Genomic DNA, 27,034 nt, shown 5'->3' on the forward strand with positions numbered 1-27,034 from the left:
ATCCTCTCCATGTCGTCCCTGGTTCCTGTGGCTGCCGGACCGCCATGCTGCCGTGGGAGGGAGCAGCGCTCTTGGCTGTGCCACTTCTCCAAGCTTGTCCAAGCTTCCCACCAAGTGCTTCCGATGCAGTGGGAAAGGTCAGCCCTCGCCCGGAGTGGTGCAGTTCCTGCTGTGCTGTGTCTGGCCAGGCAGGGAAAATATTCGCTGCCACCCGTGTCTCCCACCCCCTCCATGTGGTCTTGCTGGCTACATGTCCCTGGGCACAGGAGACAGGTCTGGGGACGTTTTCTGGCACATGGCACAGGGTGACTCCTGTCCATATTATTATACCCTCTTATCCTGCACCCAAAGTGGGAATGGCTCTTGGTCGTAGGACCTGTTTGGGAGGGCGGTCATTGCACCCAAGCACTGCCAGGGACCCTCACAGCCTGGTGGCACAGACAACCGCGCTCCAGGGCCTGGGAAGGGTCCCTGGCTGTTTTTCAGCTCACTGATACAGACGAAGCTTCTTCAGCCGGGCAGCAGCCCTGCCTGAGGCTCCCACATCCCACCTGCCCTGTGTTCTGCCTTTACAGCCGGGGTAGACAGAGGCACCTTTAGGGCATGAGCTTCTTGACCTATTTCAGACGGACTCTCGGATGAGTGGGACTGTCCCCTATTTTCCACTCTTGAGTGCAAGGGGAGCACCGTCTGCCACCTGCACTGGAGATGCTGAAGCGAGGAGAGAGCCACGCACCTCCTGGGCATCTCCTCGCTTCGGCATCTCCAGCCGGGACGGGGAGCGCGGGCACAGCCAAAGCGGCGGGGCAGGGGGCACGTGCCAGCATCTCTCCCCTGTCCCTCCCCGTGCAGCCCCCAGATGCCAGGGAAGGACACAGGAGCCATTTGCGGGTGGGAGCCAGATGTAATGGAGGGACCGAGCAGCACTGGCAAAAAACCAGTACAGCAGCAGCCAGCAGAGCTGGGGTCATGGGGAGCAGCCGAGGAAGGTGTCTCCCCACTTGCCCCGCGGGGCAAGGTGAGCGGAGGGGGACTAAAAGGGCGGATGCGCTTCATGGTGGTCCCTGAGCATCACCAGCAGCAGTGAAGCAGTTAAGGTGTGGGGAGCCCTTTTTCATTTGCTACATCTGAAAATAGCACAGCGCAGCCTTCGAGCGCAGGCAGCGCTGTGCTGACATTTGTCCCTTGGAAACGTCCCCTCTGCCACCCCTTGCCACTCAGTTCATGGGGCGGGAAGAGCCATCCACTTGGAGATGGAGCCCAGCTAACGAGGAAAGCCTCTTGAGGAACGGGACATCACTTCCTCGGGGCTGGCCTGCTAAAAATAGCATGGCGGGGATGAATACTTGTGTGAAACAATTCACAACCCAACGTGATCTGGTACACACTGGAATTTCTTTAGGCTAAAATGAGGCATAATGTGAGGCAGGCAGGGAGGGAAGGAGGAGAAGCCTGTTGCCTGATTTCTGGCATCTCATTAGGGGTCTCTGCTAGTGAGGAGAGAAGAGCAGATACCTCCAGGGCATGATCCAGGGCAGGGCATGGGCTTGGGGACCTGGCCAGCGCTCTCGGGGTACCTAACTCTTGAGGTACCCAGCTCTCTGCTTTAACTTCAGCAGGATCCCCGAGCAAATTGCTCGGCTGCAAGACTACACCAACCCATTCACCAGGAGCTAAAATACCATGTGTTACTTGTTAACCCTTGCTGGTAATGAAAACATGTCTTCAGTCAGTAGGAAAACATTGCAGCTCTCTTGCAAAGAGGCAGTCTGAGCTCCCAGAAGCTGCCAGATGCACATTTTTCTCACGCCCTCCTAAAATATCACTGTAATTTTAATTTACTCAGACGAACGAGCAGTTGACTAAACAGACATTCATTATAAAATTCATATTAAGAAAAGAGACACTTGGGATAATTTTGATTGATTTACTTGGCAGAGTTTTGATAGCTACTGAAAAACATACTATTCATGTTTAGGTGAAAAATAAATGGAGTCAAATAAGTGTCACTGCATAGTACTAGGAGGTATATACAGCCACATGTAAAAATGCATAAACACAAACATTTCTGTACAGCAACTTTTCCTTTCAGTCTGTATAGAGAAACACTGGTTTATAATATGGGGAAAATATAAAGCAGACATACATGCAACAAGGACATGACAGTTACATAGGTCCCACCTGCCTTCCAAGAGTTACAATAATAATAACAATAATAATAATAATAATAAAAGCCTTTTTCAGGGAAAAAATTTGAAACCTGGAATGTTTTCATGTTGAGGTTTCCGGAGAGCTTCAGATGTCAAACATATCTGAAGGTGATTTAAAGGCTTGATTCAAAGCCCTGTGAAGGCAATGGAAAGACTCCATTGGTTTCAGTGAGCTTGGGGTCAGACCCAGCTATTTAACCACGATCCCATTCTGCCCTCCCCCAAAATCCAAAGTTGAAGTCTGCAGATAAAAATAAACAATCGTATCATACAAAACTTTGTATATAGAATACAAAAGGTAACCGTTGACTTTTTGTATAAAATACAACTTTTTGATAGTAGATTTATTTCACATATGTATAAATATAACCCAAATAATATGATTTTTATTATTCCTACCAAAATATTATTACTTTTTGTGGTTTTTTTTTTTTACAAAAGTTTACAAAACAAATAATTCTTTATATTTACAACCCAATACTGCGAAGAGTGCCCGGTCAATGATGAAAAATAGACTATAAGGGTAGTGCACTTAGCCATTGCAAAGAAAGAGAAAAAAGACACTAGCTCCATTCAAATACAAATGTTCTGAAGAAAGGATACTGGATTCAAGTTTTGGTTGCAAGAGTCTTTCACAAGCTCACATTTCAAATGCATCAGGCATATCTTTACAGGACTGCAAATGGCCTCTACCTTTGTTGAATTTACTTAAGACAGGATGAAATTTTGATCCCAGGGATGGCACTCACAGCCCAGTGTCTTCTCCACTCCAGGCTGAGGCCAACAGGACAAAGCTCAGCATTGAATCCACCACTGGCTGATATCTTGAAGTCTTGGGACCAGCTCCTCAGCTGAACAATTTTTCTACATCATTTGGGGATCTGGAAAACAATCTGGTCTTACTACAGAAACCAGTGGTGGCTTTTTCAACGGCATATGAGGGTAGATGAAGTTACCAGACTTCAGTGCCCATTGCTCATGATGATACTAACTCAGCCTCGGCCTTGGTGGCATCGCAGTCATCTGTTCCTACCAGAGCTTTGGCAGTCACTGCTGACCTGCTCGTGGACGGGGTGTGTGCCTGTGTGTGAGACAGTTGAGCCGATCTTCACTTCAAACTCATGTAGCTACTATTTTGGTCTAGTTTTGCACAATTTACAGGGGACTCATTTGTTAGACCGTGCCTTTATCTCTTCAAACTTAGGTGGGGCACCAGTGACCTGGGCTGAAAAGCTCTTTAAAGACTTGGAAAAATTTGTACTGGCATATCAAAGGGACCGCATGCACCCCAGCCAAAACTGGGGAGAAGAGGGAGCTTTCTGGGCAGCTGAGCCACCACGTTACACAATGCAGGGGTGTGCAACGATCATCTGGGCAGCAGGAGGGATGCTTCAGCAGGCTTTCTTGTCCCTCTTACGAAAAACATGTCTGGGAATGAACAGCATCATGGACCAGCCTGCCTCAACTGGCACATCTAGCTAAATGCCCAAGTTAACCTTTCCCGGAAGTGCTGGTGCTCGTTTGTGTGACGATGCTTCTTGAAACATCATGAAAAATTGTGCCCATGTGAAATGACAGGGTGAAATGACTGGAAAAGCCTTATTAAAACCTCTCTTGAGAAATAGGTCAGGTAAGTGCAGAGGCTATTGTCAAATAGTCTACTCATCCCACTGCCACTAACAAGGAAGAATAAAGCACTTGCACAGAGCAGAGCAATGCCTCTTGGCGCTGTGTGAACGTAGGCATTGTATTCCTTTGCCACATCTAGTTTTAGCTAATTCAGAGGAGGCTGCGAAACATGTCGCACCACATCATTTTAAAGAACAGCATTTTCATTTGAATTGCAAGATCTGTTCCCATCTATGAATCCTCTTGTCTGACTCACTACAGAGCTGCTTTATAGTGACATAGCACCTCCTTCTGATGCCCTTACTGACCAAGTCTATAGGAGAAAATTTAACATGGTCAAAACTATTCCCTGGCACCGGGGTCAAGTGGTGTGGAACAACCTGTATCCTTACTGCTCTGCTCTGTTAGCCTCCAAGGCAAGGTGGCTGCAAACTGTCTACGGGAATGTTCCTTGCCCCTGGTTAACTCCCTAGTGATGCACAGAAATTGCTCAGGGAAATGTTAGCTGGGCCATCCCCAAACCCAGAACAGATGATTGAGTCCAGTGCCCAGAAATACTCCCCCAAACTGTTTTGTTTACAAGCACAGATGTGGCTGAATGGAGCCTCTTATTGTGAGTAACCCAGGTGGTTATAACTGATCTGCGTGCTAGTTTCAGGGGCAGAGCCTCTTGTACTCTGCCCGATGGAGGCTGGGGGGACCTGGCCATCACTGGACCTCTTTCAACTCCCGTGATATAGCAAAGAGAAAGCAGGATGGAGCCAAAATGCTGTGCGATCAAAACGGTAGCCTCTCTCCAGAGAGAGATGCTGGCATTTCAGCTGGGGTAAACCTGTTCGACAGAAGAGAACTGGGCTGAACTACCTGACACTTGCTATGGGTTAAGATGATCATGCATTTGCCCTCCTCTAAGCTGGACTGGGAAAGTAGTCGGTGAGGGTCAAATCGTGAGCACCCTTCTCACTTACGTTGTCCATTAAGTCACTGGAGTCCCTGGGGTAGGGCATGGTGGCAAAGTGAGAATCCTGAGCTTTGGTGTAATTCATCTCATGTTTCCCTCAATGGCCAAAATGATTGTGCTGCTGGCAGGACAGTAATGTCCTCTGATACTCACTGCAAGCACTGATGAAAGAGAGAAAGCAAATGCTAGAGCGCACTGAGTAACGCACTTGATGATCTGTTTCGTTCTTCCCTTGGACAAGACCACTTACCCTTTTGTGTACTACAAAACATAGAGGGTTTAAACCAAAATCATCGGGAAAGCAAATGTGAGTTTGTACTGTGTAGAAATAAACAGTTTTTGTAATGCAATGAGATTTACACAGGGCCTGATGCTGTCAGGGCTGAGTAGTCCGGAGGAAGTTAAGGGCTGTGAACACGATGGCTGAAGAGCTCTGAACCGCTTGGGCTCTTACTTGCACTCAGAGAAATGATGTTCCACAACCCATACCACTGTCTGGTGCTTGCGTGTGTGGGAAGCTAAACATATTTTTCCACGCAGCCCCCATGAGAAGAAGTGATGGGTTTGCAATGCTCTGGGCACCGGTGTAGGTAACAGACCCTTCACATGTCCTCGCTCCTTTGTGGCAGGTATGTGTATCACTTACATTATTGTTTCACCAGGGGAGACTTCAGTTTTGTTCCTAGAGCAACTCTTCAAACAGGGCAGTCGCCCTACGTGGTATTTTAAAGGACAGCCCAGTTACTGAAGTGTGAATTAATAAAGCAGGTTGTTGGCATCTAAAGAGAAAGCTAATGTCCTTACTGCCTCTTCATCTGGTTCACCCTTGGTACTGTCACTTACGAGTGGTTCCCCAAAATTTCATCAAGATTGATGTCTTTCATCCAGTCATCGTTACCAGGTTCCGTTTTCAGTAAAGAATCTATAAAGTCTGAGTCACTGTTGAGCGCAGGTCCTATACTGTCACCTTGCTGGTTCAGAAAGTCAAACGCTAGGTCATTACCATGGTCACTTCCTTGGTAAGCCCGAGAGTTTTGGTTGGTAGATGTGAAACTGGTTGATGGCAGAGATGATGGAGGTGTCATACTGGTTCCTGGCTGATTCAAGGTAGGTACATTCTGTCCTCTCAGCTGGTTAGGTCTTATGTTGAGACCTCGTAGTGAGCCAGCAGACTGTCCATTTAGAGTCTGGTGCATTTGGTTTAGAGGAGGCCTCATTTGGACTCCTGCTGTTAACTGATTAGGAGGTGCCACTGCACGCTGAGGAAAATGCTGGTTGCCTACGTTGCGTTGCAAAGACTGGTTAGGATATGGAGTGCCGGTGGGGAAACGGACCCCTGTGGGTTTCAGTGCATCCTGCTGCTTTACTGCAGCTTCTTGCGGGGCCCAGTTCTGGGCAGCGGCAGTAGCCGTGATCATCACGTTGGCCGGCCTTTGCGCAGGGATACCTGTGGCTCCATGGTTCAAGCTTGGCCTTGCTTGCTGTGAGTTGACCACCGACCCCGTCCCAAAAGCCGCTGCGTTGTTTCCGTGCGTCATGGTTTGCTGTCGAGACATCATGGGGTTATTCTGACTGGGCAGGACTTGATTTTGGTTTCTGTGTGGCTGCATTTGGTTCATTCCTGAAGTCACGTTGTATGCGGTTGGTTGGTTGCAAGGAAGGTTCCCGTAACAGCCCATACTCCGAGCAGCAGGAACAGAAGGCATTCGGGTCCCAGCGGGGGTGGACATGAGGCTGGAGCTCTGGGGCATGATGCTGTGAGTTGAAATTGGGTTGGATAAGGACATGTTGTTGGAGCTCATACTCACAGCTGGTGAACCACCTGGAAAGGAGAAAACAAAAGTGTTAAAACAAACATGAGTGCATCAATGTGTGGTGTCATTCAAATACCAACAGGTTAAAAATCCAGTTTTCTAGCAGCAGAATTTCTTGAAAAAGATACTTTGCTCTTAAGAGGACTTGCATGAACTTGCTCAAGGCCTTAAAGATGCCTGTCAGCCAAAGGGTGATTTGGTCTATATGAAGCCATTGGTGGTCTTTCCATCCCTTCAGAAGACATAAGATAAGCCAAAACCGGTGCTCATTGTAAGACAAATAAATATTGGAGCAGGGAAGGACAGATAGAACCACTGGGCAGGAGAGAAGACTTTTCTGCCTTTTTTTACAGAAGCAGTAGACACCTCTGACAGGACAAAGCCTGTCGAAGTGAGCAGAGGCAGAGGAGATCAAGAACTTTTCTTACTTAAGGGCACGGGTCACCTTGGCTCCCCCTAGAGACAATGGGGAGTGATAGGCACCATCATCAGGCCCCTTTTCCACCTTTCTTAGACACCTACAGCAGCAGTATCCATCCCTTCTGGAAAGGCCTGTGCCAGATGACAGCAGGAGCCAAGACTGCATCTCCCACATCTGCAGCGCTCAGAGCCTCCCTCCCAGCCGGGTGCTGGGAGAGCAGCTCAGCCCAGTCTGTGACCTGCTTGTCCTCCTGCGTGGTGGCCGAGTGGGCATGAGGACACGGCTCGGTGCTGTGCCTGGTGAGTGCCACACACGTGCCCCTTCTAAGCTCTATTCCCAGCTGGGCTACGGCCATTTGCCCCTGCAGAAACTGACTTGCCCATGAGGGAGCCACACAGGATGCCTGATGTGCAGGCATTTGCTGCACATGAACATCACCTTTTGTGCATCGCATCAGAAAACTAGAAGTTATGAGCTGGCACAAATCTAACACTTGTGGCTAATTCTGCCCAGTGGAGGATTTTCCTGTACCTGACATCTGCCAATGAATCAGAAGAAGAGAGGTTTCTGTTCTCTTCAGTCTCCAAAACTCAACACAAGCTCACTTCTGTGGCAGATTTGCAGCTTCATAGTCTCTATTTTGAGGCCACAATAAGTCATTTATGCAATGTAGGCTGATTGCTTATGCAGTGCAAGGCTCTGAATTAATCCCTGAGAGATTGGTTGAAGAAGACCAAACATTTTCTAAGCACAGCCAGTGTAGATGGCACTGTGGAGAACCCCCCTCTATACAGAATCAGCTGCTCCACAGCTTAATTCCCTTCCCTACTGTTGCTTCCAGTACAAGCCCTACAAGAAGTGCAGGTAGGAGAAGTTGGGTTCAAGGCAAATGAAAGGAGACGTTTCTTCACACAACAAGTGGGTTAGCCAAGGAAATCTCTGCCACATGGCACAGCACAAGCTAAATTCTTGTACCACTTTGGGTGGCTCCCAAAGCGTGAGGAAAGTTGTTAAATTCGGTGTCCGAGTCCTGTGTTCAGTTTTGGGCCCCTCACTACAAGAAAGACATTGAGGTGCTGGAGCGTGTCCAGAGAAGGGCAACCAAGTTGGTGAGGGGCCTGGAGCACAAGTCTTATGAGGAGCGGCTGAGGGAGCTGGGGCTGTTTAGTCTGGAGAAAAGGAGGCTGAGGGGAGACCTTATCGCTTTCTACAACTACCTGAAAGGGGGTTGTAGTGAGGTGGGTGTTGGTGTCTTCTGTCAGGTGGCTGGTGATAGGACGAGAGGAAATGGCCTCAAGTTGCAGCAAGGGAGATTTAGGTTGGATATTAGGAAAAATTTCTTTACTGAGAGGGTTGTCAGACATTGGAATAGGCTGCCCAGGGAAATGGTTGAGTCACCATCCCTGGAGGTATTCAAAAAGCGTGTAGACAAGGTACTCCAGAACATGGTTTAGTGGGTATGGATGATGGTTGGACTCGATGATCTTGAAGGTCTTTTCCAACCTAAATGATTCTATGATTCTAAATGGGCTTGCTACCAAGGTAGCACCACATTTTGGGAATTCCTTGAGCCTTTCCCAGAGGAGGAACAGAGGTGGAGCTTTGCTATTTCATTGGTAGCAGCTAATAGCAGTTGTTGGACATGGGACACTGCCTTGGTTTGATCCATTGTACATACAACAAAACCAGACTGAATTTGACTAACTTTGACTTCATCATGAAATCTTATTATATATTAGTCTGTGTGATTAATTGTATTAGTTGGTCCATCACCAATTCCTTTTTATCGCACAGGTGCTTCAGGACTGTGATCATGCCTGCAGCATTCTCCAAATACATCAGTCCCAGTGTGTGGAATGTTTTCCAGTCCTTCGGTCCTTTTAAGCTCTTTTCAGGACTTGATGGTTTTCAACATTTGATTTCAAGGCTGTACATCACAGCTGGTCACAGTAATAGCTCTTGCACATCTCCAACATGGATGTAAAGTAAGCTCTTTTCTTCTTGTTCAGCACCATCTCAGACTGTGTTTGTCCTTTTGATTGCAATCACACAGCCTGTTTACAGTGATATCTGGAGACCTATCAGCCATTTCCTTACGTGCTCTGTCAATTTTGTATCACTCTGGTTTCTTAACCAAAATAGACAGTATGAAGTCAGATGCTTTAAAGGACATTACCTGAACAACTATTATTACTTTTATCAACCAAAGTTGTGGTTTCATTGAAAAAAATACCATGCTAGTTTGAAAAGATTCTTTTACATCAGCCCATGTTGCCTGACATTAATTATACTCCCTTCCTAAATTCTTTATTGTTCAGGCTGTATCAACTCCCAACTATTTTTGCTGAGCTCTGCAATAGGTCACAAGGGCTGCAATTACCTACTTACTCTTTTAATTTTTGTCATGGCATTAGCAGTCTTCCTTGGAGTTTCAAGACTAAATAAAAAGTGACATTAAGAATTTGGAGAACGTCTCAGCCAGCTCTTTTAAAACTCTTGAAGACAAATCATGTGCATACATAATTCAAAAGTCTATATTTAGGAACAGCTGTTTAATATACTGCTTCACCATAATGATGTTCAGTTCCCTCAGACTAGAACCCCAGAAAAAATTATGTATTTCTGCCTTTTCTGCATTATTTTTATACATATGCTATTTCCACTTAGTAATGGATGCAAAGGATTCCTTTTTTCCTTAAGTACTTAAAAATAATCTCTTCCCAAATAATTATTAATACTGAGCGTGACTCCACAGCCAAAGTTGCTTGTTCCAAATCAATCTAAACATAGATTAAAAGAAGCTCACCTTATCCTGGAAGGCAGGCTTTTCCACAAACTGGCTCTGAGTAGGAGACACTTGACTACAGAGAATCTAATTGTCCTAACAATTACGTTGTCCTAACGTAAGCATCTAAATTCAGTCCCTGAGCTGGACAGTCCCTGGGACAGGAGATGCTATGAGGAGTGCACCTGGTTTTACCCCCCCAGGGACAATCAGATTCTTCTCCATGTCCTCCCAGGGAGCCTCCTAACTGAATTTAGCTCTGGAAACGAAGAGAAGAAAATCAGTGCTCAGCAGGCAACCTCACGATTAGCCCTGTCTTTGGCTTTGCTAGTGGTTGTGCATGGCTCACTGCTTTTTGGAAATACTGCACCATCTTTTTGCAGGGGTGATAGAGATGAGGGCCCTGATTCTTCACTCCCTGATGCCAGTACTGAAGAGGACGAATGGCACAGAAATCGGTGGCATTTCAAAAGACCTGGAACAGCCATCTGGGGAGAGCTGGTTCTCTCCCTCCAGCTGAACTACATACAAGTTTGTGGAGTCACTTCACTTGCCGCTGGGATGAAGCCCCTCCTGGGATGACCCTTCCAGCTGTTGAGCAGCCCCCAGGGCTACCATTGCACTGCTCCTGCAAATGCCATGCTCTTTAAAGAGCACAAGTGGTCGGGACATGGGTTGTACTTGTTGTGCAAAAGATGAAGCTTCCTCTTTCTTTGTATTGCTATTTTTATCCTTTTATTTTTAACGCAAATATTTTCCATTCTGATTTCTTCCAGATGGGAAGAAATGCCTTCCCCGGCAGCAGTGCGTACAGCAGCTGGCCACCCCAGGCTACAGTGATTTGGAGAAATGCCTTCACTGCCCGATTCACCTGCTCTTGTCTTGGGGGTTTCTTGCTGTGACATGGCACTATGGGGAAAAGCATAGAGGAATAAAATGCTTCACCCAGTGTCTCCAAGCCCCTATGTTATTTTATTTAACTTTTTGTCTCTTCTTCCCTGACCTGAGCAAAGCTATTCCCAGAAAAAGGGAACAGATTCCCTGCTGTTACTCCCTTATGCAAGAGTTTCCTAATAGCTCCATCTGGTAGCTTTGCTGCGAGCTCCCAGCACAGCCCTTTCTCCCAGGCTTGCCTGAAAAGCTGCTCTCCTCCTTCGGCTCACTCAGCAGGGACTTGAGATTTGAATGGACAAGTGCTGCCAATCCCACATGTTTCAAACCCAGGAGATGGGACTCCAAATACCATGAGACTGGCAAAGAGTCCATCAGATTAAGAACAACAAGAACAGCCACAAAACAATGGCAATATCTACTTATTTTGGAGCCTTTCACAGATGTGGCTGCAGCCATTTCCATTTTCTCTCTCAGGCTAGAAATGGATTGTTTTTAAGTAAAAGCCAAGAATCTCAGTTAATCATTTGATTCCAGGAATGAGCCTTTAAACAACACACCAAATCACAGGATTCCCCAGCGATCTGCCAGGATTGCCAAAGCATTTGTTTTACGAGCGCAGGAGGTACCAAGCCAGGAAGCAGGGCTCTTGCTGTGGCACTGCCCTCACCATGGGTTATTAGGCTGGCATCAGTGATGGTTGTGCAAATTTACTGAAGATGATAAACACTCAGGCCTGTTAGAAAGCAGCAGTTTCCAGACTGCAGCAAGCTTATCGCTGCCAGAACTTGTAAACAAAACAAAAGAGCGCATGAACGTTGCCTAAGCAGCCCAACCTGGCCCTTCCACGCATAGCTGGGCTGTTGGTGCCATGGCCAGCAGGCTGGGCAGAGGGGTAGCGTGTGAGCAAGCTGCACTTGGGAACTCGTTAAAATAGTAACAGAAGCTGAAAAAGTTTTGCTGCAAAGGACAGGTAGGAAGGAAAGACTCAGATCCCTGGCTGAATCTGCAGAGCCAACAGTTACGGAAAAACAAACAAACTAAAACAGCTTTTTTTTCCTCAGTGTGTTGTATACAAAGTTATACTAGAAGGCAAAGGATCCTTTTTATACTTAAATGCGCAGATGCTTTGCAGTATAAAGAACATCCTTTGATCCCATCTGCTGCATTTCCCCCCACCGCCTCTCTCCCCAGCATCTTTTCCTTACTCTGCCTTTTCTCTCAGAGCAGCCTCCAGCTAACCAGCAAGGTGAACAGCATGAAAAGACACCAGGCAGTCCTGTGCTCCCAAAACTAGACTCTCCAAGGAGGTGAGGGCACAAGAGCTGAAACAAAGGACTAGTCCTGAAGTGTTGGGCATTTTCTGCCCTGGGCAGTTCTGGCAGAAAGCAGGGGCTTTTACCCTGCTGTTTGACTGATCTGTTGAAATGCTGCTTGTAGAGCAGCGCTGAGGCCATGACCATGGCGTATGAAACAGACCAAAAATTCAGATGGTAGCTCTGGTTGCCTATGATGGAGTCATGTGAAGTACTTAAAAATCCATATGAGGGTCCTCACGCTGTGCATGAGCTGCCATTCAAAGGGAAGGATGGTTCTCATCTCAGTCTCTGAAGCAAGATGTACCACATACACGATGGAAGCATCTGGATGGAGTGAGGTTGCATAGTCAAGAGGACACATCTGTATCAAGTATTTGGGTGCACATCTGCCCCAGGCAGGGCTAATGGGAGGTATACCAGCCACTTCTTCACCATGTCTGAGAGATGCAGCATCAGCCTGGATGAACCACCAGCTGGTTCTTCAGACCAAACATCAGCACTTCCCAGTGGTGGGGGACAGTAAGGTAAATAGCACAGGAGAGCAGCAGCCACCACCCACTCCCTCTGTGGTGATGTAAATGGATACCCACAAAACCAGGCCCCGGTCATCAGTGCATGCATGGCTCTTCTGGATGGTCTTCCAGCTGGAAAGAAGGAAACAGTTTCATTTAGCCCATGGGCACTTACCAGGATATTGGTTTGCTTGTTGCATGTTGACCACGTTCCTTCTTTGGTCTTTATAATCTGGTGGTGGTCGTGTCAAGTGTCTGTTCAGCTGATCTTGTGGAGTTATTTTCTCCTAGAGGATTAGAGTAGAAATATATTAATTTGCTTTTCTTTATGCTTTCCTGGCTCTGTGTTTTGCCCACCTCTTTCTTTTCTCAGTGCGTACAAAGCTGAAGCGTTCCTTCCTTTCGCCCTGTCTGGTCCGCAGGGGAGACATCTGTGAACCCGTGCCATCACCCACTGAAGTCTGTATGGAAACATTTCTGCTAGTTGTATTGTGTTTGAATCTGGCCCAACTTTCCTTAAAACCACTGAGAGTTTCTCAGCCTCTGAGAACATCGGCCACGTCTGCACTGCAGTAGAAAGTGTCTTCCGATGTCCGCACTGTCTTGCTTACCATGCTTATCAGACTGAGGGGCCTGACGGTTCCTCATGGCTCCCTCCCTGTCTGTGCAGCTGGGTTTGCTTTCAGAGAATCATAGAATCACAGAATGGTTTGGGTTGGAAGGAACCTTAAAGTTCATCTAGTTCCACCCCTCTGCCATTGGCAGGGACACGGAGACAGAGCAAACACCCAGGTCTAACCCAAACAGCCGGGATGCAGCTGGGGAGCAACAAGGGTCCAGACTTGCAAGGTCGACACCTGCCCCGTGGCTCTGTCAATGGTCATCAGCCCATTTCACCCACACAGCCCTCACAGCGTGCACAGCTGGCAAAGAGGATTCAGCTTGTCATCCCCATTCGCAGCCATGCCCATCCCTCACTCTCTCCTTCCTCTCCTACACTGGAGGAGCTCCCACAAAAATCAGCAAAACCCTTGCTTTGTCCTCCCCCATGTCTCTCCTCACCAGGGATGCCAGCAGGACACATGGCCAGGGTTTAGCAACGATGATGCTGGGCTGGTTGGTTTTCATGCCACTCACCATTGCCCTGTGCTTCCCCGTACACGTATGTGGTGCTGTCTTTTCTCTTACACTGGGAGTGCAAGCACTGGGGGAAGGACAGCAGGGAAAGATTGCAGAAAAAGCTGATTAGTAGGGGAGATTATTTTGGGCCTGCAGGGACACACCTCTGGTGAAGGGAAGATAGAAATCCAAGTCCTTGAATTGAAATCTGACTAACTGCCCTGTGTTTATAAAGATCTGGAAAGTGCAAGCAGTGGAGTCAATGCCAAATCTCTCATCACCATCAGTGTGACTTGATGCCTCCAGAGTGCTACTGCACACTCATGAGCAACGACTCCTCAGGATATGTGGCCCCAAGGCAGGAAAATGTGGGTTTGACCACCTCGGTCACTGGTAAGTCACTGCCGGTGCGCACGTGCCTCCCGGAGTCGTGCTTACTGGGCAGCTGCTGGGCAGGCTTCACCCCTTCTCTGCAACGCACCTGGGTTTCGTGCTCGGCTGCCGGAATGGCAAACGGGCTCGTCAGTGTGAAAGAGTCAGACCCTGTCTGGTGATGGGAGTCCATCAGAGTAATTCGGGGTTCTTCTGCCCGAAAAGAACACGCAAATGGACCTTCTCATAAAAAATCTTTTTTCTTCTGCCAGGAGCACTTTAAAACACTGGGAGAAGAGCCTTTCTTGCGGTATTTAGGCATTTCTGTAATGCACTCTGGGAGTGAGGGGTCTGATTAAGATTTCTAAGGCTTGTTTTAACATACCGCTCGACCTGAAGCCTTGTGAAGAAGACAGACAAGTTATCTCCCAGAAAATCCCTGCAATACATGTAAAAACTGTAGCCAGGCTTTGTGTGTATTTCTATGTACACGATACAAAAGCGAAGGCAAGTGGATCAAAAACCACATTCTGTAGAGTGATTTTAATTTTTATTTTATTTTAAAAAGAGCTATTTGAGCGATTAACTTTTTGCTCTGCTAAAAATTCTGACAGAAAACTGCAGCACATAGAGCTGACTTGAAACTTCAGTTTTCTTCTGTATAAATTAAAAAGTCAAATATTTCCCTTATAGGACAAATGAAATCCTTAATTTCAAACTCAAGCTTTGTAATTTTATTTTTGGAATGGAAATAAATTTGTAAACAAAAAGATATTCTCTATAAAGAACCAAATCATTTTTGTTTTGAAAACATCCCCACAAAAACGTGAATGTTTTTCCACTTCTGTGTTGTTCTTTAATTACTGAATGGTATTACTAAATGTGTCAGTATTTCTGACTCTACGTCTTTATAGAGAAAAGAAAGTTTTGGACTCAAAATGTCAGGCCAGCACGAATGGGTCTGCCCTGTAGGCTGAGAGATGCAGATTGAGGTAAATAAGCCACAGGCTTGGGGTCTGCTGTCATTGCAGCCTGGGGGGAGCAAAGCAGGTGGTGGTGTCACCTCCATCCTTCCCCGGCACCCTCCCTACAGCCCTTCCCTCGCTGCCGCAGGGCACCCACATTGCTATCGACCGGCCTCAAGGACATGCCAAGCTCAGCTCCTCTTCCAGGACTTCTCTATTCTCTGTGCTTTGGCAAGCAGACCTACAAAGGGACGGTGAATATGAGGATGCAGATGGCACATGTTACTGCTCTGGGCAGCTGGAACTCCCCAGCTGTTGCACTGGCCATGGGTGATGGACCATGAAGCACCTTCAGCTGACTCAGTTCATGCAGTATCAATGGCAATGCCAGTTTAGTGGAACTAAATCAGTGGGTTCTAGCACTTATCACTGCTAACAAGACCACAAATATCCCCCACGCCTCATAAAATGAGCAGAAACTCCCAACTGGTCTCTCAAATACCAAGGGGGAGAGAAGAACTGGCTAAAAATATCTGGAAATGCAAAAAGAAAAACAGAGGAAGGAGGACTCATGTATGATCCCAGCCAAGCACACAAACTTGTGTTGAACACTAAAATCAATGTACCTGATCCTTGTTTACACAGAGGCACTTTATACCACGCTGTCTAGGTTAGAGAGCCTGGAAGTCAACTTTCCTCTGTGGTCGAAGCAGCATAGCAGTGCACCTTAGCTTATCTTGCAAACAAAACCACTGAATATATTCATATGCCTCAAATTAAGAATATGCTTACACTGTTCTCATAACGAAACCACAGTAGCTCAGATACTTGAGCTGTTTCATATAAACTGAAGAAGGTTTCAAAAGGGCTTAGCAAAGTGCTGAAAAATATGAGGCACACTCTAGAAGGTCTTGGCATTGCCAAAATGACCTCAGAGCTTTGGGGGCTTTCTTCCCCCTGTCTTAGCTTTCTTTTCTATTGTTTCTATGATAATCTTTTCCATGTAAAATAAGGAATTAGAAAACTTACAGCTTCTGCCAACATCTGCTGCTGTAGAAGGAGTTGTTTTTGCTCCATCATTTGCCGTTGCAGAGCCTGTTTCTTTTCCATCAGTTGCTGATTCAACATCGATTGCTGGGATGAGTTCATGTAACCACTTCCAGTGTTTGGATTTGAGCAAGAACTGGAGCTTGGAGTGGGGCCAGCTCCCTGGCCTACCACAGAGTGTTGATCCTGAAACAGAAGAAATGGCTTGTGAAGGATGAAAATAATAACAAGCATCAAGAAAAGGAAATAATTCTTTTTATGCAATTAGATCAAGTACAGGACACAGCCCACAGACTCCCAGGACAAGTGACCGATACAAAGGCTTTGACAAAACAGAAGGGGATTGAGTAACTTCATCGCTCATGGAAAACTCTGAAAATGTGCAAGGCGGTTCCAGTGGAAAACCTCAATGTTGTACCAGGAGCTTGGGAAACGTTAACAGAAGTAACGGAGCTGTCCTGGGGATCTTTCAGGAAACTTGCATTGGGCCGTATGGCAGTTTGTTTGACCACAAGGGAACAAACTCGGCGTCTCCTGGTTCCTACCATCTGGCAAGCGCAGCAAGAAGTTACAGACTCATTGCTAGAAGTGGCATCTATTCTTAGAAAATCCAGAAGCAGTAAGTTGTTACTTCGCAGTGGGGTGAATGGTGCCGCTTTCATTCGTCCCATCACCTCCCTGACAAGAGCAATCTCTGAGAGATTGCTAATTGACTCCCATTAGCAGCAGGATTAAATAGGCTTAGAGTTTATCAACTTCCTTGCTGAAACAAATGTGTAACTGGACAGGACTTTGAAGAGCGCTGTAGGGTCTCCCTGGTCTTTGCGATGGATCTAGATCTGCTTCTTCTTCCCTGTGTGCAGCTTCATGAGGAGGGGATGGCAAAAAGTCATCTCAGAAGGCAATGGGGAAGGTACCTGGGGACTCAAACCATGCACATACAGGATGCAAATGAACACGGGATGACAATATGCTGCTTGTTTTCTTTTAGCCATGATTTCCCTCAGCAGCAATGGTTTCTGTCTGCTTGCTCCACTAGTGTTTGGTGCTTGGGCCTTTACCAAATGTACGAAATAGCTTTCTCAGTCCACACACGAAAATACTCAGCCCATGGTGGATCACTTGATAGTCAAGTATTCCTTAGCCACACAGCTACAAAGAAAACAGGGTGCACTGGAGAGGTCACAACAGTCATGAGAAACATTGGTTCTCTGACTCCACTTTGTTGCAATTCACCATAGGAACCTAACCACGTAATTCTCTATAACCTAATATGCAGCAGCATTTTTGCCCTGCAACAGAGGAATCCACAGCTGGAGTCTGATGCTGCCTGTTATGCAGCAGTTCTCTCAACACCGAGGTGTAGTGCCAGGGTCTGGTCTACCACCTAGGTAAAGCTCTGCTCCATGGCCATTGCCTCCCATGGCATCCAGGGAAATATGGACTGACCAACAGGGAAACAAGAACTGGCCAGGCATAGCCTACCCATGCCCTGAAGACCACGGAGCACTGATGCTCATTGCTTTGCAAACTCCAGAAAAGCTCATTTCTGTGCCTTAGCATTTGCACCCCACCCTACCCCCCCAATAACACACACACACAGTACAAACTAATCCAACTTATCTTTCTACCATCTGGCATGGAAGAAACACAATGATTGTTATGGGTATTTCTATTTTAAAATAATTCTGTGGCTTTTAGATGGGGCCACACGAGTGCGTAGCTAGCTAGATAAAGTATTTGATGACTGTTACTGAAATAAAAACCATGACTTTCTTCTGGAGCCACCTGCAGCCCCCAAGGCAGTGTTTCAAACCCACCCTTCAAAATTTATTGGGCTCTTACACAATTATATCCCGCACACTTTCTTTCAGCTCCAGAAGGAATCCAGGATTGCTCGGTACTGCCACATTTTTTAGCCCTTATGTTAGCTGCAAGATAGAAAATACCTCCTCTCAACAGACCTGCTTGCCAAGTTGTTGCGCAAACTTTTTTGTCTTTCTTAAAATATTTTGAAAAGAAAAATATGTTACAATAAATTGGCTTTGACTTCTATATTCAAATGACAACTCTAGCTTGAACCCAGCCACATGTTACATCCATTAATAGAATTCATCTGTTGTGTTTTTGCACAGATAATGCAGGCTCCCCCAAATGTACTTTCATAGTCCTGCGTAAAAAAAAACACAACAAAGCCCAACTTTTTCTCTCCCTCATCCCCTGCCAGCCCATATAAGCTGTGGGGAGGGATTTTGTTTTAAGATAAACCGTGTAGTGTCCATTCACGATACCTATCAAAGAAAGCTCTTCTGTAATAGCAATTGGCACAAAACACCAGCTGCTTGGCAAACAGGCCCTGAGAAAACAGTATAAATCATCAACTTGGAGCCAGTTTGGGGTTTTTTTGCATTTGGTCCTTTCTTTGCTCTTCATGAAATGTCTGTGTGAGCCTATGAATCTCTGATGTGTTACTTCTCCTGCCTGCTGATCTTCCATCGGCGGCGATGAGATGGGAAAAGGAAGAACAGTTTCCTAATTCAGGAGATTGGCTGTGCAGCAGTTGGACCCTTTGTGAACCGGTGCTATCGAGCCTTATTCGCACCCTGCCTTTCCAACACTGCAAATCAGAAGGTAGAAGGGCTACACTTCTGTCAGGGACGTGGGGCTCTGCCCTTGCACTTGGACAGAGCACACTTTCCGACATCCCTGCTGAGGAAGGGCAGATTTGGGTTGGAGCTACCCTGCTTTCATTGAACTGTGTCATCCTGCTCTAAACCTGGCTTTACTGCAGCATCTTTACTACGACTCCACACATCTAAAGCTGCCAGTGGCCTTCTGAGCTTCATTCCTGGGTTCCCATGCCTGCAGTTTATGCACTTTAACTTTAGAAACCCCTGACCAAAGAAAGCCCGGAGGGAGACTTGCATGTGCCCTCGCCCAAAGGCGTCTCTGCCCAGCAGGCTGCAGGGGCAGCCCAGCATCCCTCCAGCTGGGCAGCCCCACGGGCTTGCCTGCACGGTGACTCCGTGTCGTTTCCCCGCATGGGGAAGGTAACCTTCTTTCCACTTTGCCTCCGAGGAGGTGACGCGACTGGGAGCACATCCCTGCAGCCAGCCGGGTGCCAGGGACGGGCTGGAAGCATCACACCTCTGACAGGTACAAGTGTCCACCTGGGTTCGCCCCCAACTCCCGCTCCACTTGCTGGCACCGCTCGTGCATGCCATACCCCTCCAGCCCTGCAGACGAGGTGCAGCCCGAGCAGGGCCGTGCCCAGTGCCGGCTGGGGCAGGGGCAGCGGCCGAGGGCTCAGCTAGTGTTCGCCAAGCACCACAAACCCCCATCTGCTCCGCTGGTGCCGAAACTCCAGCACAGCGATGCTCTAGGTGCAAAGCAGGTGTGTTGCACCCTGTTCTCTGCGGTTACAGTGAGATATAAGACCTATGAGGAGCAGAAAGAGAGGCAGAGTCGGTGAAAGCTCCTCAGAGATGGCAGCACAACTGGGGTTTTGTTCATAAGCGTCACAAAGAACATGATGCTCAAATGTTTAAATTAGCAGTAAATCAAAGCATTTAAGACTGAGTTTGCCTTTCACTGTCCCTGCTGCAACTGACTTGTGCTCATACAAACGAAGGTAGTTTTTGGCTTCTAACACACATATGGACTTTCTGAAATAGATTTTTCTTTTCTTTTCTTTTTTCTTTTCTTTTCTTTTCTTTTCTTTTCTTTTCTTTTCTCTTTTCTTTTCTTCTCTTTTCTCTTTTCTTTTCTTCTTTTCTTTTTCTTTCTCTTCTCTTCTCTTCTCTTCTCTTCTCTTCTCTTCTCTTCTCTTCTCTTCTCTTCTCTTCTCTTCTCTTCTCTTCTCTTCTCTTCTCTTCTCTTCTCTTCTCTTCTCTCTTCCCTTCCCTTCCCTTCCCTTCCCTTCCCTTCCCTTCCCTTCCCTTTCCCTCTCTCCTCTCCTCTCCTCTCCTCTCCTCTCCTCTCCTCTCCTCTCCTCTCCTCTCCTCTCCTCTCCTCTCCTCTCCTCTCCTCTCCTCTCCTCAGCTTGTCAGGAGTCCCTGAAAGCCTTTTGCAAGCTTGTGGTTCTACATTCCTAGTTCAGAAGTGGTTTAGGGACACTTGGCTGGAAAAGGATGTGCAAACCTTTTGCCTCTTTCTCCTGAAAATGCCTTGAATTGATTAATAATTTTGGTGGGGCAGAAGGGAAACAATGGTCAATTTTTTACTAAACCACAATGCCCGCAGAGGTGGTTCGCTTCCCCGCCAGGAACACTGGCATCTGTGTCACAGGATGGGCTTCTGCTTCTTGCAGATTTTCCCTGGAAAGGAGGGGGTGAATTTTTCACCCTTTCTGTTCCTCTGTGGGGCAGCTCATTCTGGGCCCAGTGTCGGGTCAGGAGTGACAGCGCTGACTTTCACTCTCCTTTTGCATTTGTTCTGGCTTAAAGAAACAAAGAACTAAAAGAAAAAAGGAAAAGGCTTCAGATCCATTCACGGAAGCCTGCTCAGTGACAGATGCCTGCCTTACCAAAAGCTGCTTCCAGGGGAAGAGCTGTGCAAAGTTCTGTTCGTCTGGTGACGAAACCTATGCATGATGTTCCCCCTCGTAAGCAATTTGATTCAGTTGTGTTAATTGGCATCACAGGCTACTTAGAGTGAGGATGGTGGAGATCAAGGCACCTTTGTGGGTTTCTTCAGGGACCAGTGGCTGTCCTGACCCTATGAGCTTCTCAAGGGCATTATGCTTTGGCTGCGAAACACCCTGGACACTGAGCACTTGGAGGAGGAGGACGAGGAGGAGGAACAGAAAGACTCCAAGGAATGGCTCAACCAAGTCCTGCAATACTGTTTCAGGGTGGTGCAAGGCTGGTGGCAAAGCCCAGACCCCCTGTGACCCCCTGGTGTGAACCTCCACGGCCTCAGTTGGCATGTTGCTTTCCACAGCCAGAAACTGAGGTTCTCCAGCAGCCCCCAGGGCCAAGCACGGGGCAGTACCAGGCTTATTGAGAAGAGCTGATCTCACTCACACAATTTTAGGAAGCCAAGCACAGGGTGCTCCGTTGAACAGCCAGTCTTAGCACCCACCAGCCCCCTTCTGAGCCACCTCTTTTCTGCTACATCTAATGCAAGCAGAAATATCCCCTTCTGCTAAACACTGGGGTTTCCATGGACATCTGAACTCCAAGCACTACCTGCTTGTGTCCTTGCCTCAGACGAGAAAACAAAACTACAGCAGGACCATGGCAGAGTGCCTATCGAGTAAGAACTCTTCTAGCTACAGTGAAAAAGCTAGAGTTTTCTTATTTTTAGGGATAACTCCCACTCTTGACTGGAGTGCAGAGGGCTGCTTTCTGTGCCAGTGTACACTGCAAGAGCCCCAAGTAGTTCCTGAGGTTACACTGATCTGCAACAGCTGAGGATCTATCTAAGTATCAGGGCTGGAAATAACACAGAAACACAGCCAGCCCAGTTCTCCCTTGCTTTATTGCTTGCTTGGCCCAATGGGGGTGGAAAACAGCATCTTCCTGAGCACCTCAAACTCATTCAACCTTTTTTCGTATCTGGAACAGACAGCATAAGAGTGAATCTCCTCTAAGTTTAGGTCTCTAACCAAAAGCTTAGATCAGATGCTCTCTAAACTGCCTGCTGGAGCTCTCCATTCACTATACAGAGGGACAGGGTTGTATAATTAGGCTTTAGGTGCCTAATTTAGACAACTAAGTTAGGAGCCCAGATTAGACAATAGGAACATTCCCTTACACTCCTCATTTTAGATGCTTCTAGTCACACTTGAGTAAGATGCCTGGAAGAGCAAGTATGAACACCCCTTGATCTGCCAAGCAATAGTGGATCGCTTTCTAATGGTGTTGTATAGAGTGACCTAAAAGCCTCGCAAGTTAATCATGCAGAAGATATGGTTATAGGTTGAATTTCTCCTAATACCATGCCAGAGGGTAGTTTTATGCATTCCAGCAAGATTGCTTTCATATGTATAAACAGCATTTGAAAAACCTGAATATTGCAAGATCCCAAGACCTGGTTTTGCTGTGTCTAATATCCAGAGATACAGCTGGGTGAAGACTGCAAAATATTTCCCTTCAGTAGTTTTGTGGAGTGTTTATGAGAAGTTGGCTCAGCCACATGGGACCGTCTTCTGTGTTTTTCTCCTGTGAACATCTGAGCTCTCAGGACAAAAATTTCAGGGCCAGCCATGTTTCCAAGGCACATACACAAGGAATCACAGACACTAGCATTTGCAATTTCACAAGCCCAGGCTGCCTGCCAGAAATACTTGTGCCTTCATCCAACCAGGGAAAAGAAGCAAATACTGTGTCACTCCTCCAACAAAACAAGCGATGGAGCTCGAAGGGGAAATGCGGATGAATCCCTTCAGATACTATGAAGCTGGAAACAGTCATGACAGTAGGGAGCACAAACCTGATTTCTCCAGCCTCACGGGTGTGAGTCACCCGTTGGAGTGATAGGTTTGGATATCAAGTGATGCAGCAGATACTCAACATGCAAAGGGATAAGTATTTCAGCACACACAACTGCTGCAGCTCTCACTGGGAGAGCCAGGGAGGCCAGGCTTCTTAAAAGGCCAGTTTTTTGGACACACTGAAATTTAGGTGGATGCCAGAACTATTTTCAGAAATAGGTAAATCTACTACTCAGTGTTGCAAAAGTTTATACATAAAAACAGTAAAAAAGGTCACTGTGCACAATCTTCTAGGTAAAAAAGGGTGATCGAATACCTCAAAGGAGCCAATCCCCACTATTGGTGAGAAACCACAAGCAAGAGACTTTGACAGATAGTTAGTTAATTGTGCAGTTCTTAACAGAACCCTTTTATAGCACTTTGCCTTTTCAGCACCAACAAGGAAGCTGCTCACTCCTGAGATCCTCGTGAACTGATTTTCAGCCGTTAGTGATTTATTTGTAGCCTTGTCGTAATCCCTCGCCGGAAAGCTGCACAGCCCTATAGCCGCTAGCAGGCACTCTTATAACAACCTTCCCACCCCAACTCCTTAAACTTGGGCAAAGTGGGAGCCGCGTCTTGCAGGGTCTGAGGCTCAAATTCAGCGCTTGCACAATCACATAGCAACAGACCCAGGAACAGTGCCTCATTACGAGCCCTGCCTGACAATCAAGTCTTTAACGAGAACAAAGGTTGACAGTGATTAATCATTAAGACATTTCTTGTTCCTTGCTGCACGTGTTGGAGGCAGCCTCCTGCCGAGGCAGTCTGGCAGATTTCCTGTCTGTGCTATACCAGGGCCCGCGCCCGGACACACAGAGATGTCTTTTCCCAAAGCCAAGCGCACAGATGAATGTCTTGTCTCCGTTTCTGAGCACGGCAAATTCGGAATGCATGTGCATTCTGCAAAAATAATAAACCCTCAGCTGTACATCTGATTGCTGTATACTCAGGCGAAACGACCTAAAGGGGATTTGTTCACATCAGAAATTTTCCCAGAGACTTCAAGGATGGATTATTCATATTTTACCACGTGCACCGTGATGAACTTTTAATGTGATCTTCTGGCATAATGTATATATGAAGGTCTCCATTTTAGAAATATTTTGTTTATTTGTAATGAAAATAACATGCACGTGTTGAAAGTTCAACAGAAGAGGTTATTGTGAAACGTCTGCATCAGAACAGGAATGTTGGCTCCATCGAAGTCGATGGCAAAACTCCAACTGACTTCAGCAGGGCTAGAATTTCCTCCCAGGTCTCCCTCCAGCCACAGGGGCACAGCGGCACTCTTGGCTTGGAGTGACCTCAGCTTACACCTTCTGGACAAGATACCTGGTTCAGAGAGGCACCAGCAAAGAGCCTCGACTAATGTACCTGGGCACAGACTATCCTGAGGTCTGTATGGAGCTCTGGTTTTAAATGACAATAAGCATGAAGACTCCTATCAGGTTTTTGACAAGATCAGACACATAAGGATTCATTCTACTTTAGCATTATCATTTGCAATGGCTGTAATATGCAATATCCACATTGCAACAAGCCAAGCCCTTTAGTTTCTCACCACACAATTACAGGAAACCAAATTAGAGAGGCTTAAGAAACTGCCACTCCTCTAGCTAGAACAAGAGCCGGTGTGAGTGGACCTGTTTTGCCTAGTACTTCAGGACAAGGTACGTGCATGCTTGCAGGCTCTGTGCCTCTGCTAAGGAGTGCTAATTTCCAGCTGAGGCAGTGAAAATTTCCTAAACTGATTGAATTAAACACCTGTGATTATCTGTCTGTATCTTTAGTGTGGGCATATATTATCTGTCTATATGTATACCTTATTCACCTAAATGTCCTTGTCTCGTTGCCATATGTTTAGTATCTTTCCCCAAAATTATCTACCCTGAGGTTGATACAGAGCATGGAAAATTTCAGCCCACTTAGGAAAACTATAAGCAATCAAACCCAGGGTCTTGTAAGAGGAAGCAGCGGATGAATTCAGTAATAGGTGGCACTCTCATATGTACATGCTTATATTTAAATGTCCAGTTTACAAAGCAGTGCTAAAAATGACACTGAAGTCTTAGATATAACAGGCTTACATATAATGTGTCTTTTTTGGCATGTCATCCTCATGCCTCATCCTCATGTTTCCCTCCCACCTCGTAGCAACTCTGACAGTCCTACTAACCCAAGGGCATATGGGCACCATAGAGGGGTGTGCGGTCCAGAGGTCCCTGAGCGTGTGGAGACCTGGGCTGCTAAGATTGCATGGAGCAGTGCCAAGTGAACTAGCAAAGTGTGGAATATTTATTCTCAAAGGCCACTATTTGTTCTCAAAGATAAACCATGCTGAGGGACATTGAGCTGAGGGACATTTAGCTCAGGAGGACGCTGCATGAATGCAGCCATCTTCCAGACCTGAACCTGCCCAGTGTTGTCACTGTAAGATCAAGCCGACACTGGTGCTGCATTTGCAAAACTATTACTTTCTAACAGATCTAATGGAAATAGAATAAAAGAGTCTGTGCCTTTTCTTCTTGATCATAAACACTAATGCAAAATTCTATAGGAAATTACTGTATTTTTTTTATCCTCTTGATTTCCATGCTATTCTCTAGTTTCCTCAGCTTTTCCCACTGGCATTTATCTAGGTTTTCTTTGCATCTTCCCTATCCCTCCTCATATAGGATTCACCCTCCCTATTAATTGTCTGTAGTTTAAACACATTTGTGTCACTTCTAAATAACAACCGCAAAAAAAAAAAAAAGGGATGATGACATAATGTGAAATTTTCCTCAGGCAATAAAACAAAGCAAAGCGAACACCATAAAATGCCAGTTTTTCTGTGGGAGGGCATGGGGGAGCAGGCAACCTGTACGAAATATTTAATGAAGAGAGAAAAAAATAATTAAACACAAAGAACAACAACAACAACAGAAAAACCACATCACTGGGACCAAACACTTGAATACAAATGGGCACAACATGGGTGACATGACTGTCAGAGACACATATTAAGATCAAAGCCCTCCTGCTGAGAATACACAGCAAGAACATGAGCATCCTTAAACCAGAGCCTCCTGGGATCCGCTTTCTAAACCAACAGCTCTGAACTCTGATGGAAAACAATGCCAAATACTGAAAAGCAACGTGTGAAGAATGGCTCTGACCTGCGTCTCCATGCGCTGATTAAAGCTGTGGGTGGGACATGCGATGGGACAGGACCTCTTTGTTCCAAGTTACCCGTCCTGGAACAATGACTGATGCTAACCGAAATCAGCACCTGGGGTTGGGGGCCGAGTGTCACTGGGCACAGAAGGGGTGGGGGAGACAACAAATCATTCCCCCACTGTGACAGCCCACGACACTGGTGCGAGTGCACAACGCGGGGTTCAACGGAGCAGATCTAACTGCCCATCTACTCGCTTTGAAATGAGTCCCTAGCACACAAGCCCAACTGCGGTCTTCCCTCTTCTTGCCAAAGGACCTTCTCCTTCCTTTATAACATTCACTGTCTTTGTTATAAAGCAACTTAATTTGATGGGTGTTAATTTGCAGGAATTGACATAAACCTTAGGCTCCTGCCATCCCCTCTCGCTCTCTTGATGAGTGTGATAAAACAGTGCCAGTGGCTGCAGCAGCCTGAGAGTTTGACAAATCTACCTATCCTTCATCTGTCTGTGCCAACAGCATTTTCATTAAAATGTGAAAACACCAGGTTTCCTAAAGTGCATTTCCGGGATTTGCCTCATTTTTCACTATGAACTCAAGATGTAGGAAGCAATGTGGTTTTATTGGGTACCCCAGCAGCTCTGAATACTTCTTTTCTGGGTCAGGCAAAGAGTAAAGTCAGGACCCTGAATTTTAGGAAAGCAAAATGCCAGCTGTTCAAGGAGTTAGCAAATAGGACCCCTGGGAAACTGCCCTCAGGGACAAAGGAGCAGAACAGGGATGGCAGACCTTTAAGGATGCTTTCCATAGACTGCAAGAGCTCTCGATCCCCAGGTGTAAGAAATCAGGAAAGGAATGCAAGAGACTGGCATGGATGGGTGGAGACCTGCTGGTCAAACTAAAGGGCAAGAAGGAAATGCACAGGTGGTGGAAGCAGGGACAGGTATCCTGGGAAAAGTATAGGGATGCTGCCCGGTTATGTAGGGATTGGGTCAGGAAGGCCAAGGTGTGGCCAGAGCTCAACTTGGCAAGGGACACAAAGAATAATAAGAAGGGGCCCTACAGGTATGTCAGCCAGAAAAGGAAGGTCAAAGAAAGCGTATCCTCCCTGATGAGCAAGACTGGCAAAATGGTAACAACAGGTGAGGAGAAGGCTGAGGTACTCGACAAACTTTTTGTCTCAGTCTTCACTGGCAACCTCTTTTCCCACACCTCTTGAGTGGATGGACTGCAAGACAGGGACTGGGGGAGCAAAGTCCCTCCCACTGTAAGAGAAGATCAGGTTCATGACCACCTGAGGAACCTGAAAATACATAAGTCTATGGGACCTGACAAGATGCATCCCAGAGTCT

At 46.6% G+C, this 27,034-nt stretch overlaps 1 protein-coding gene across 1 annotated transcript in view; it reads right to left on the reverse strand.

The window, feature by feature from the left end:
- Positions 1-1,913: 1,913 nt before the first annotated feature.
- MAML2 (mastermind like transcriptional coactivator 2) overlaps positions 1,914-27,034 on the reverse strand; it is a 221,718-nt gene continuing 196,597 nt past the window's right edge. Inside the window, exons 3-5 of the mRNA XM_052812768.1 lie at positions 16,028-16,231; positions 12,718-12,829; positions 1,914-6,622 (exon numbers count right to left, since the gene is read on the reverse strand). Of these exons, the coding sequence (XP_052668728.1) occupies positions 5,640-6,622; positions 12,718-12,829; positions 16,028-16,231 (1,299 nt within the window). The 3' untranslated portion in view covers positions 1,914-5,639. The remainder of the gene's footprint in view (positions 6,623-12,717; positions 12,830-16,027; positions 16,232-27,034) is intronic.

The sequence above is a fragment of the Harpia harpyja genome, chromosome 17 (assembly GCF_026419915.1).
Source record: "Harpia harpyja isolate bHarHar1 chromosome 17, bHarHar1 primary haplotype, whole genome shotgun sequence".
Taxonomy (NCBI): domain Eukaryota; kingdom Metazoa; phylum Chordata; class Aves; order Accipitriformes; family Accipitridae; genus Harpia; species Harpia harpyja.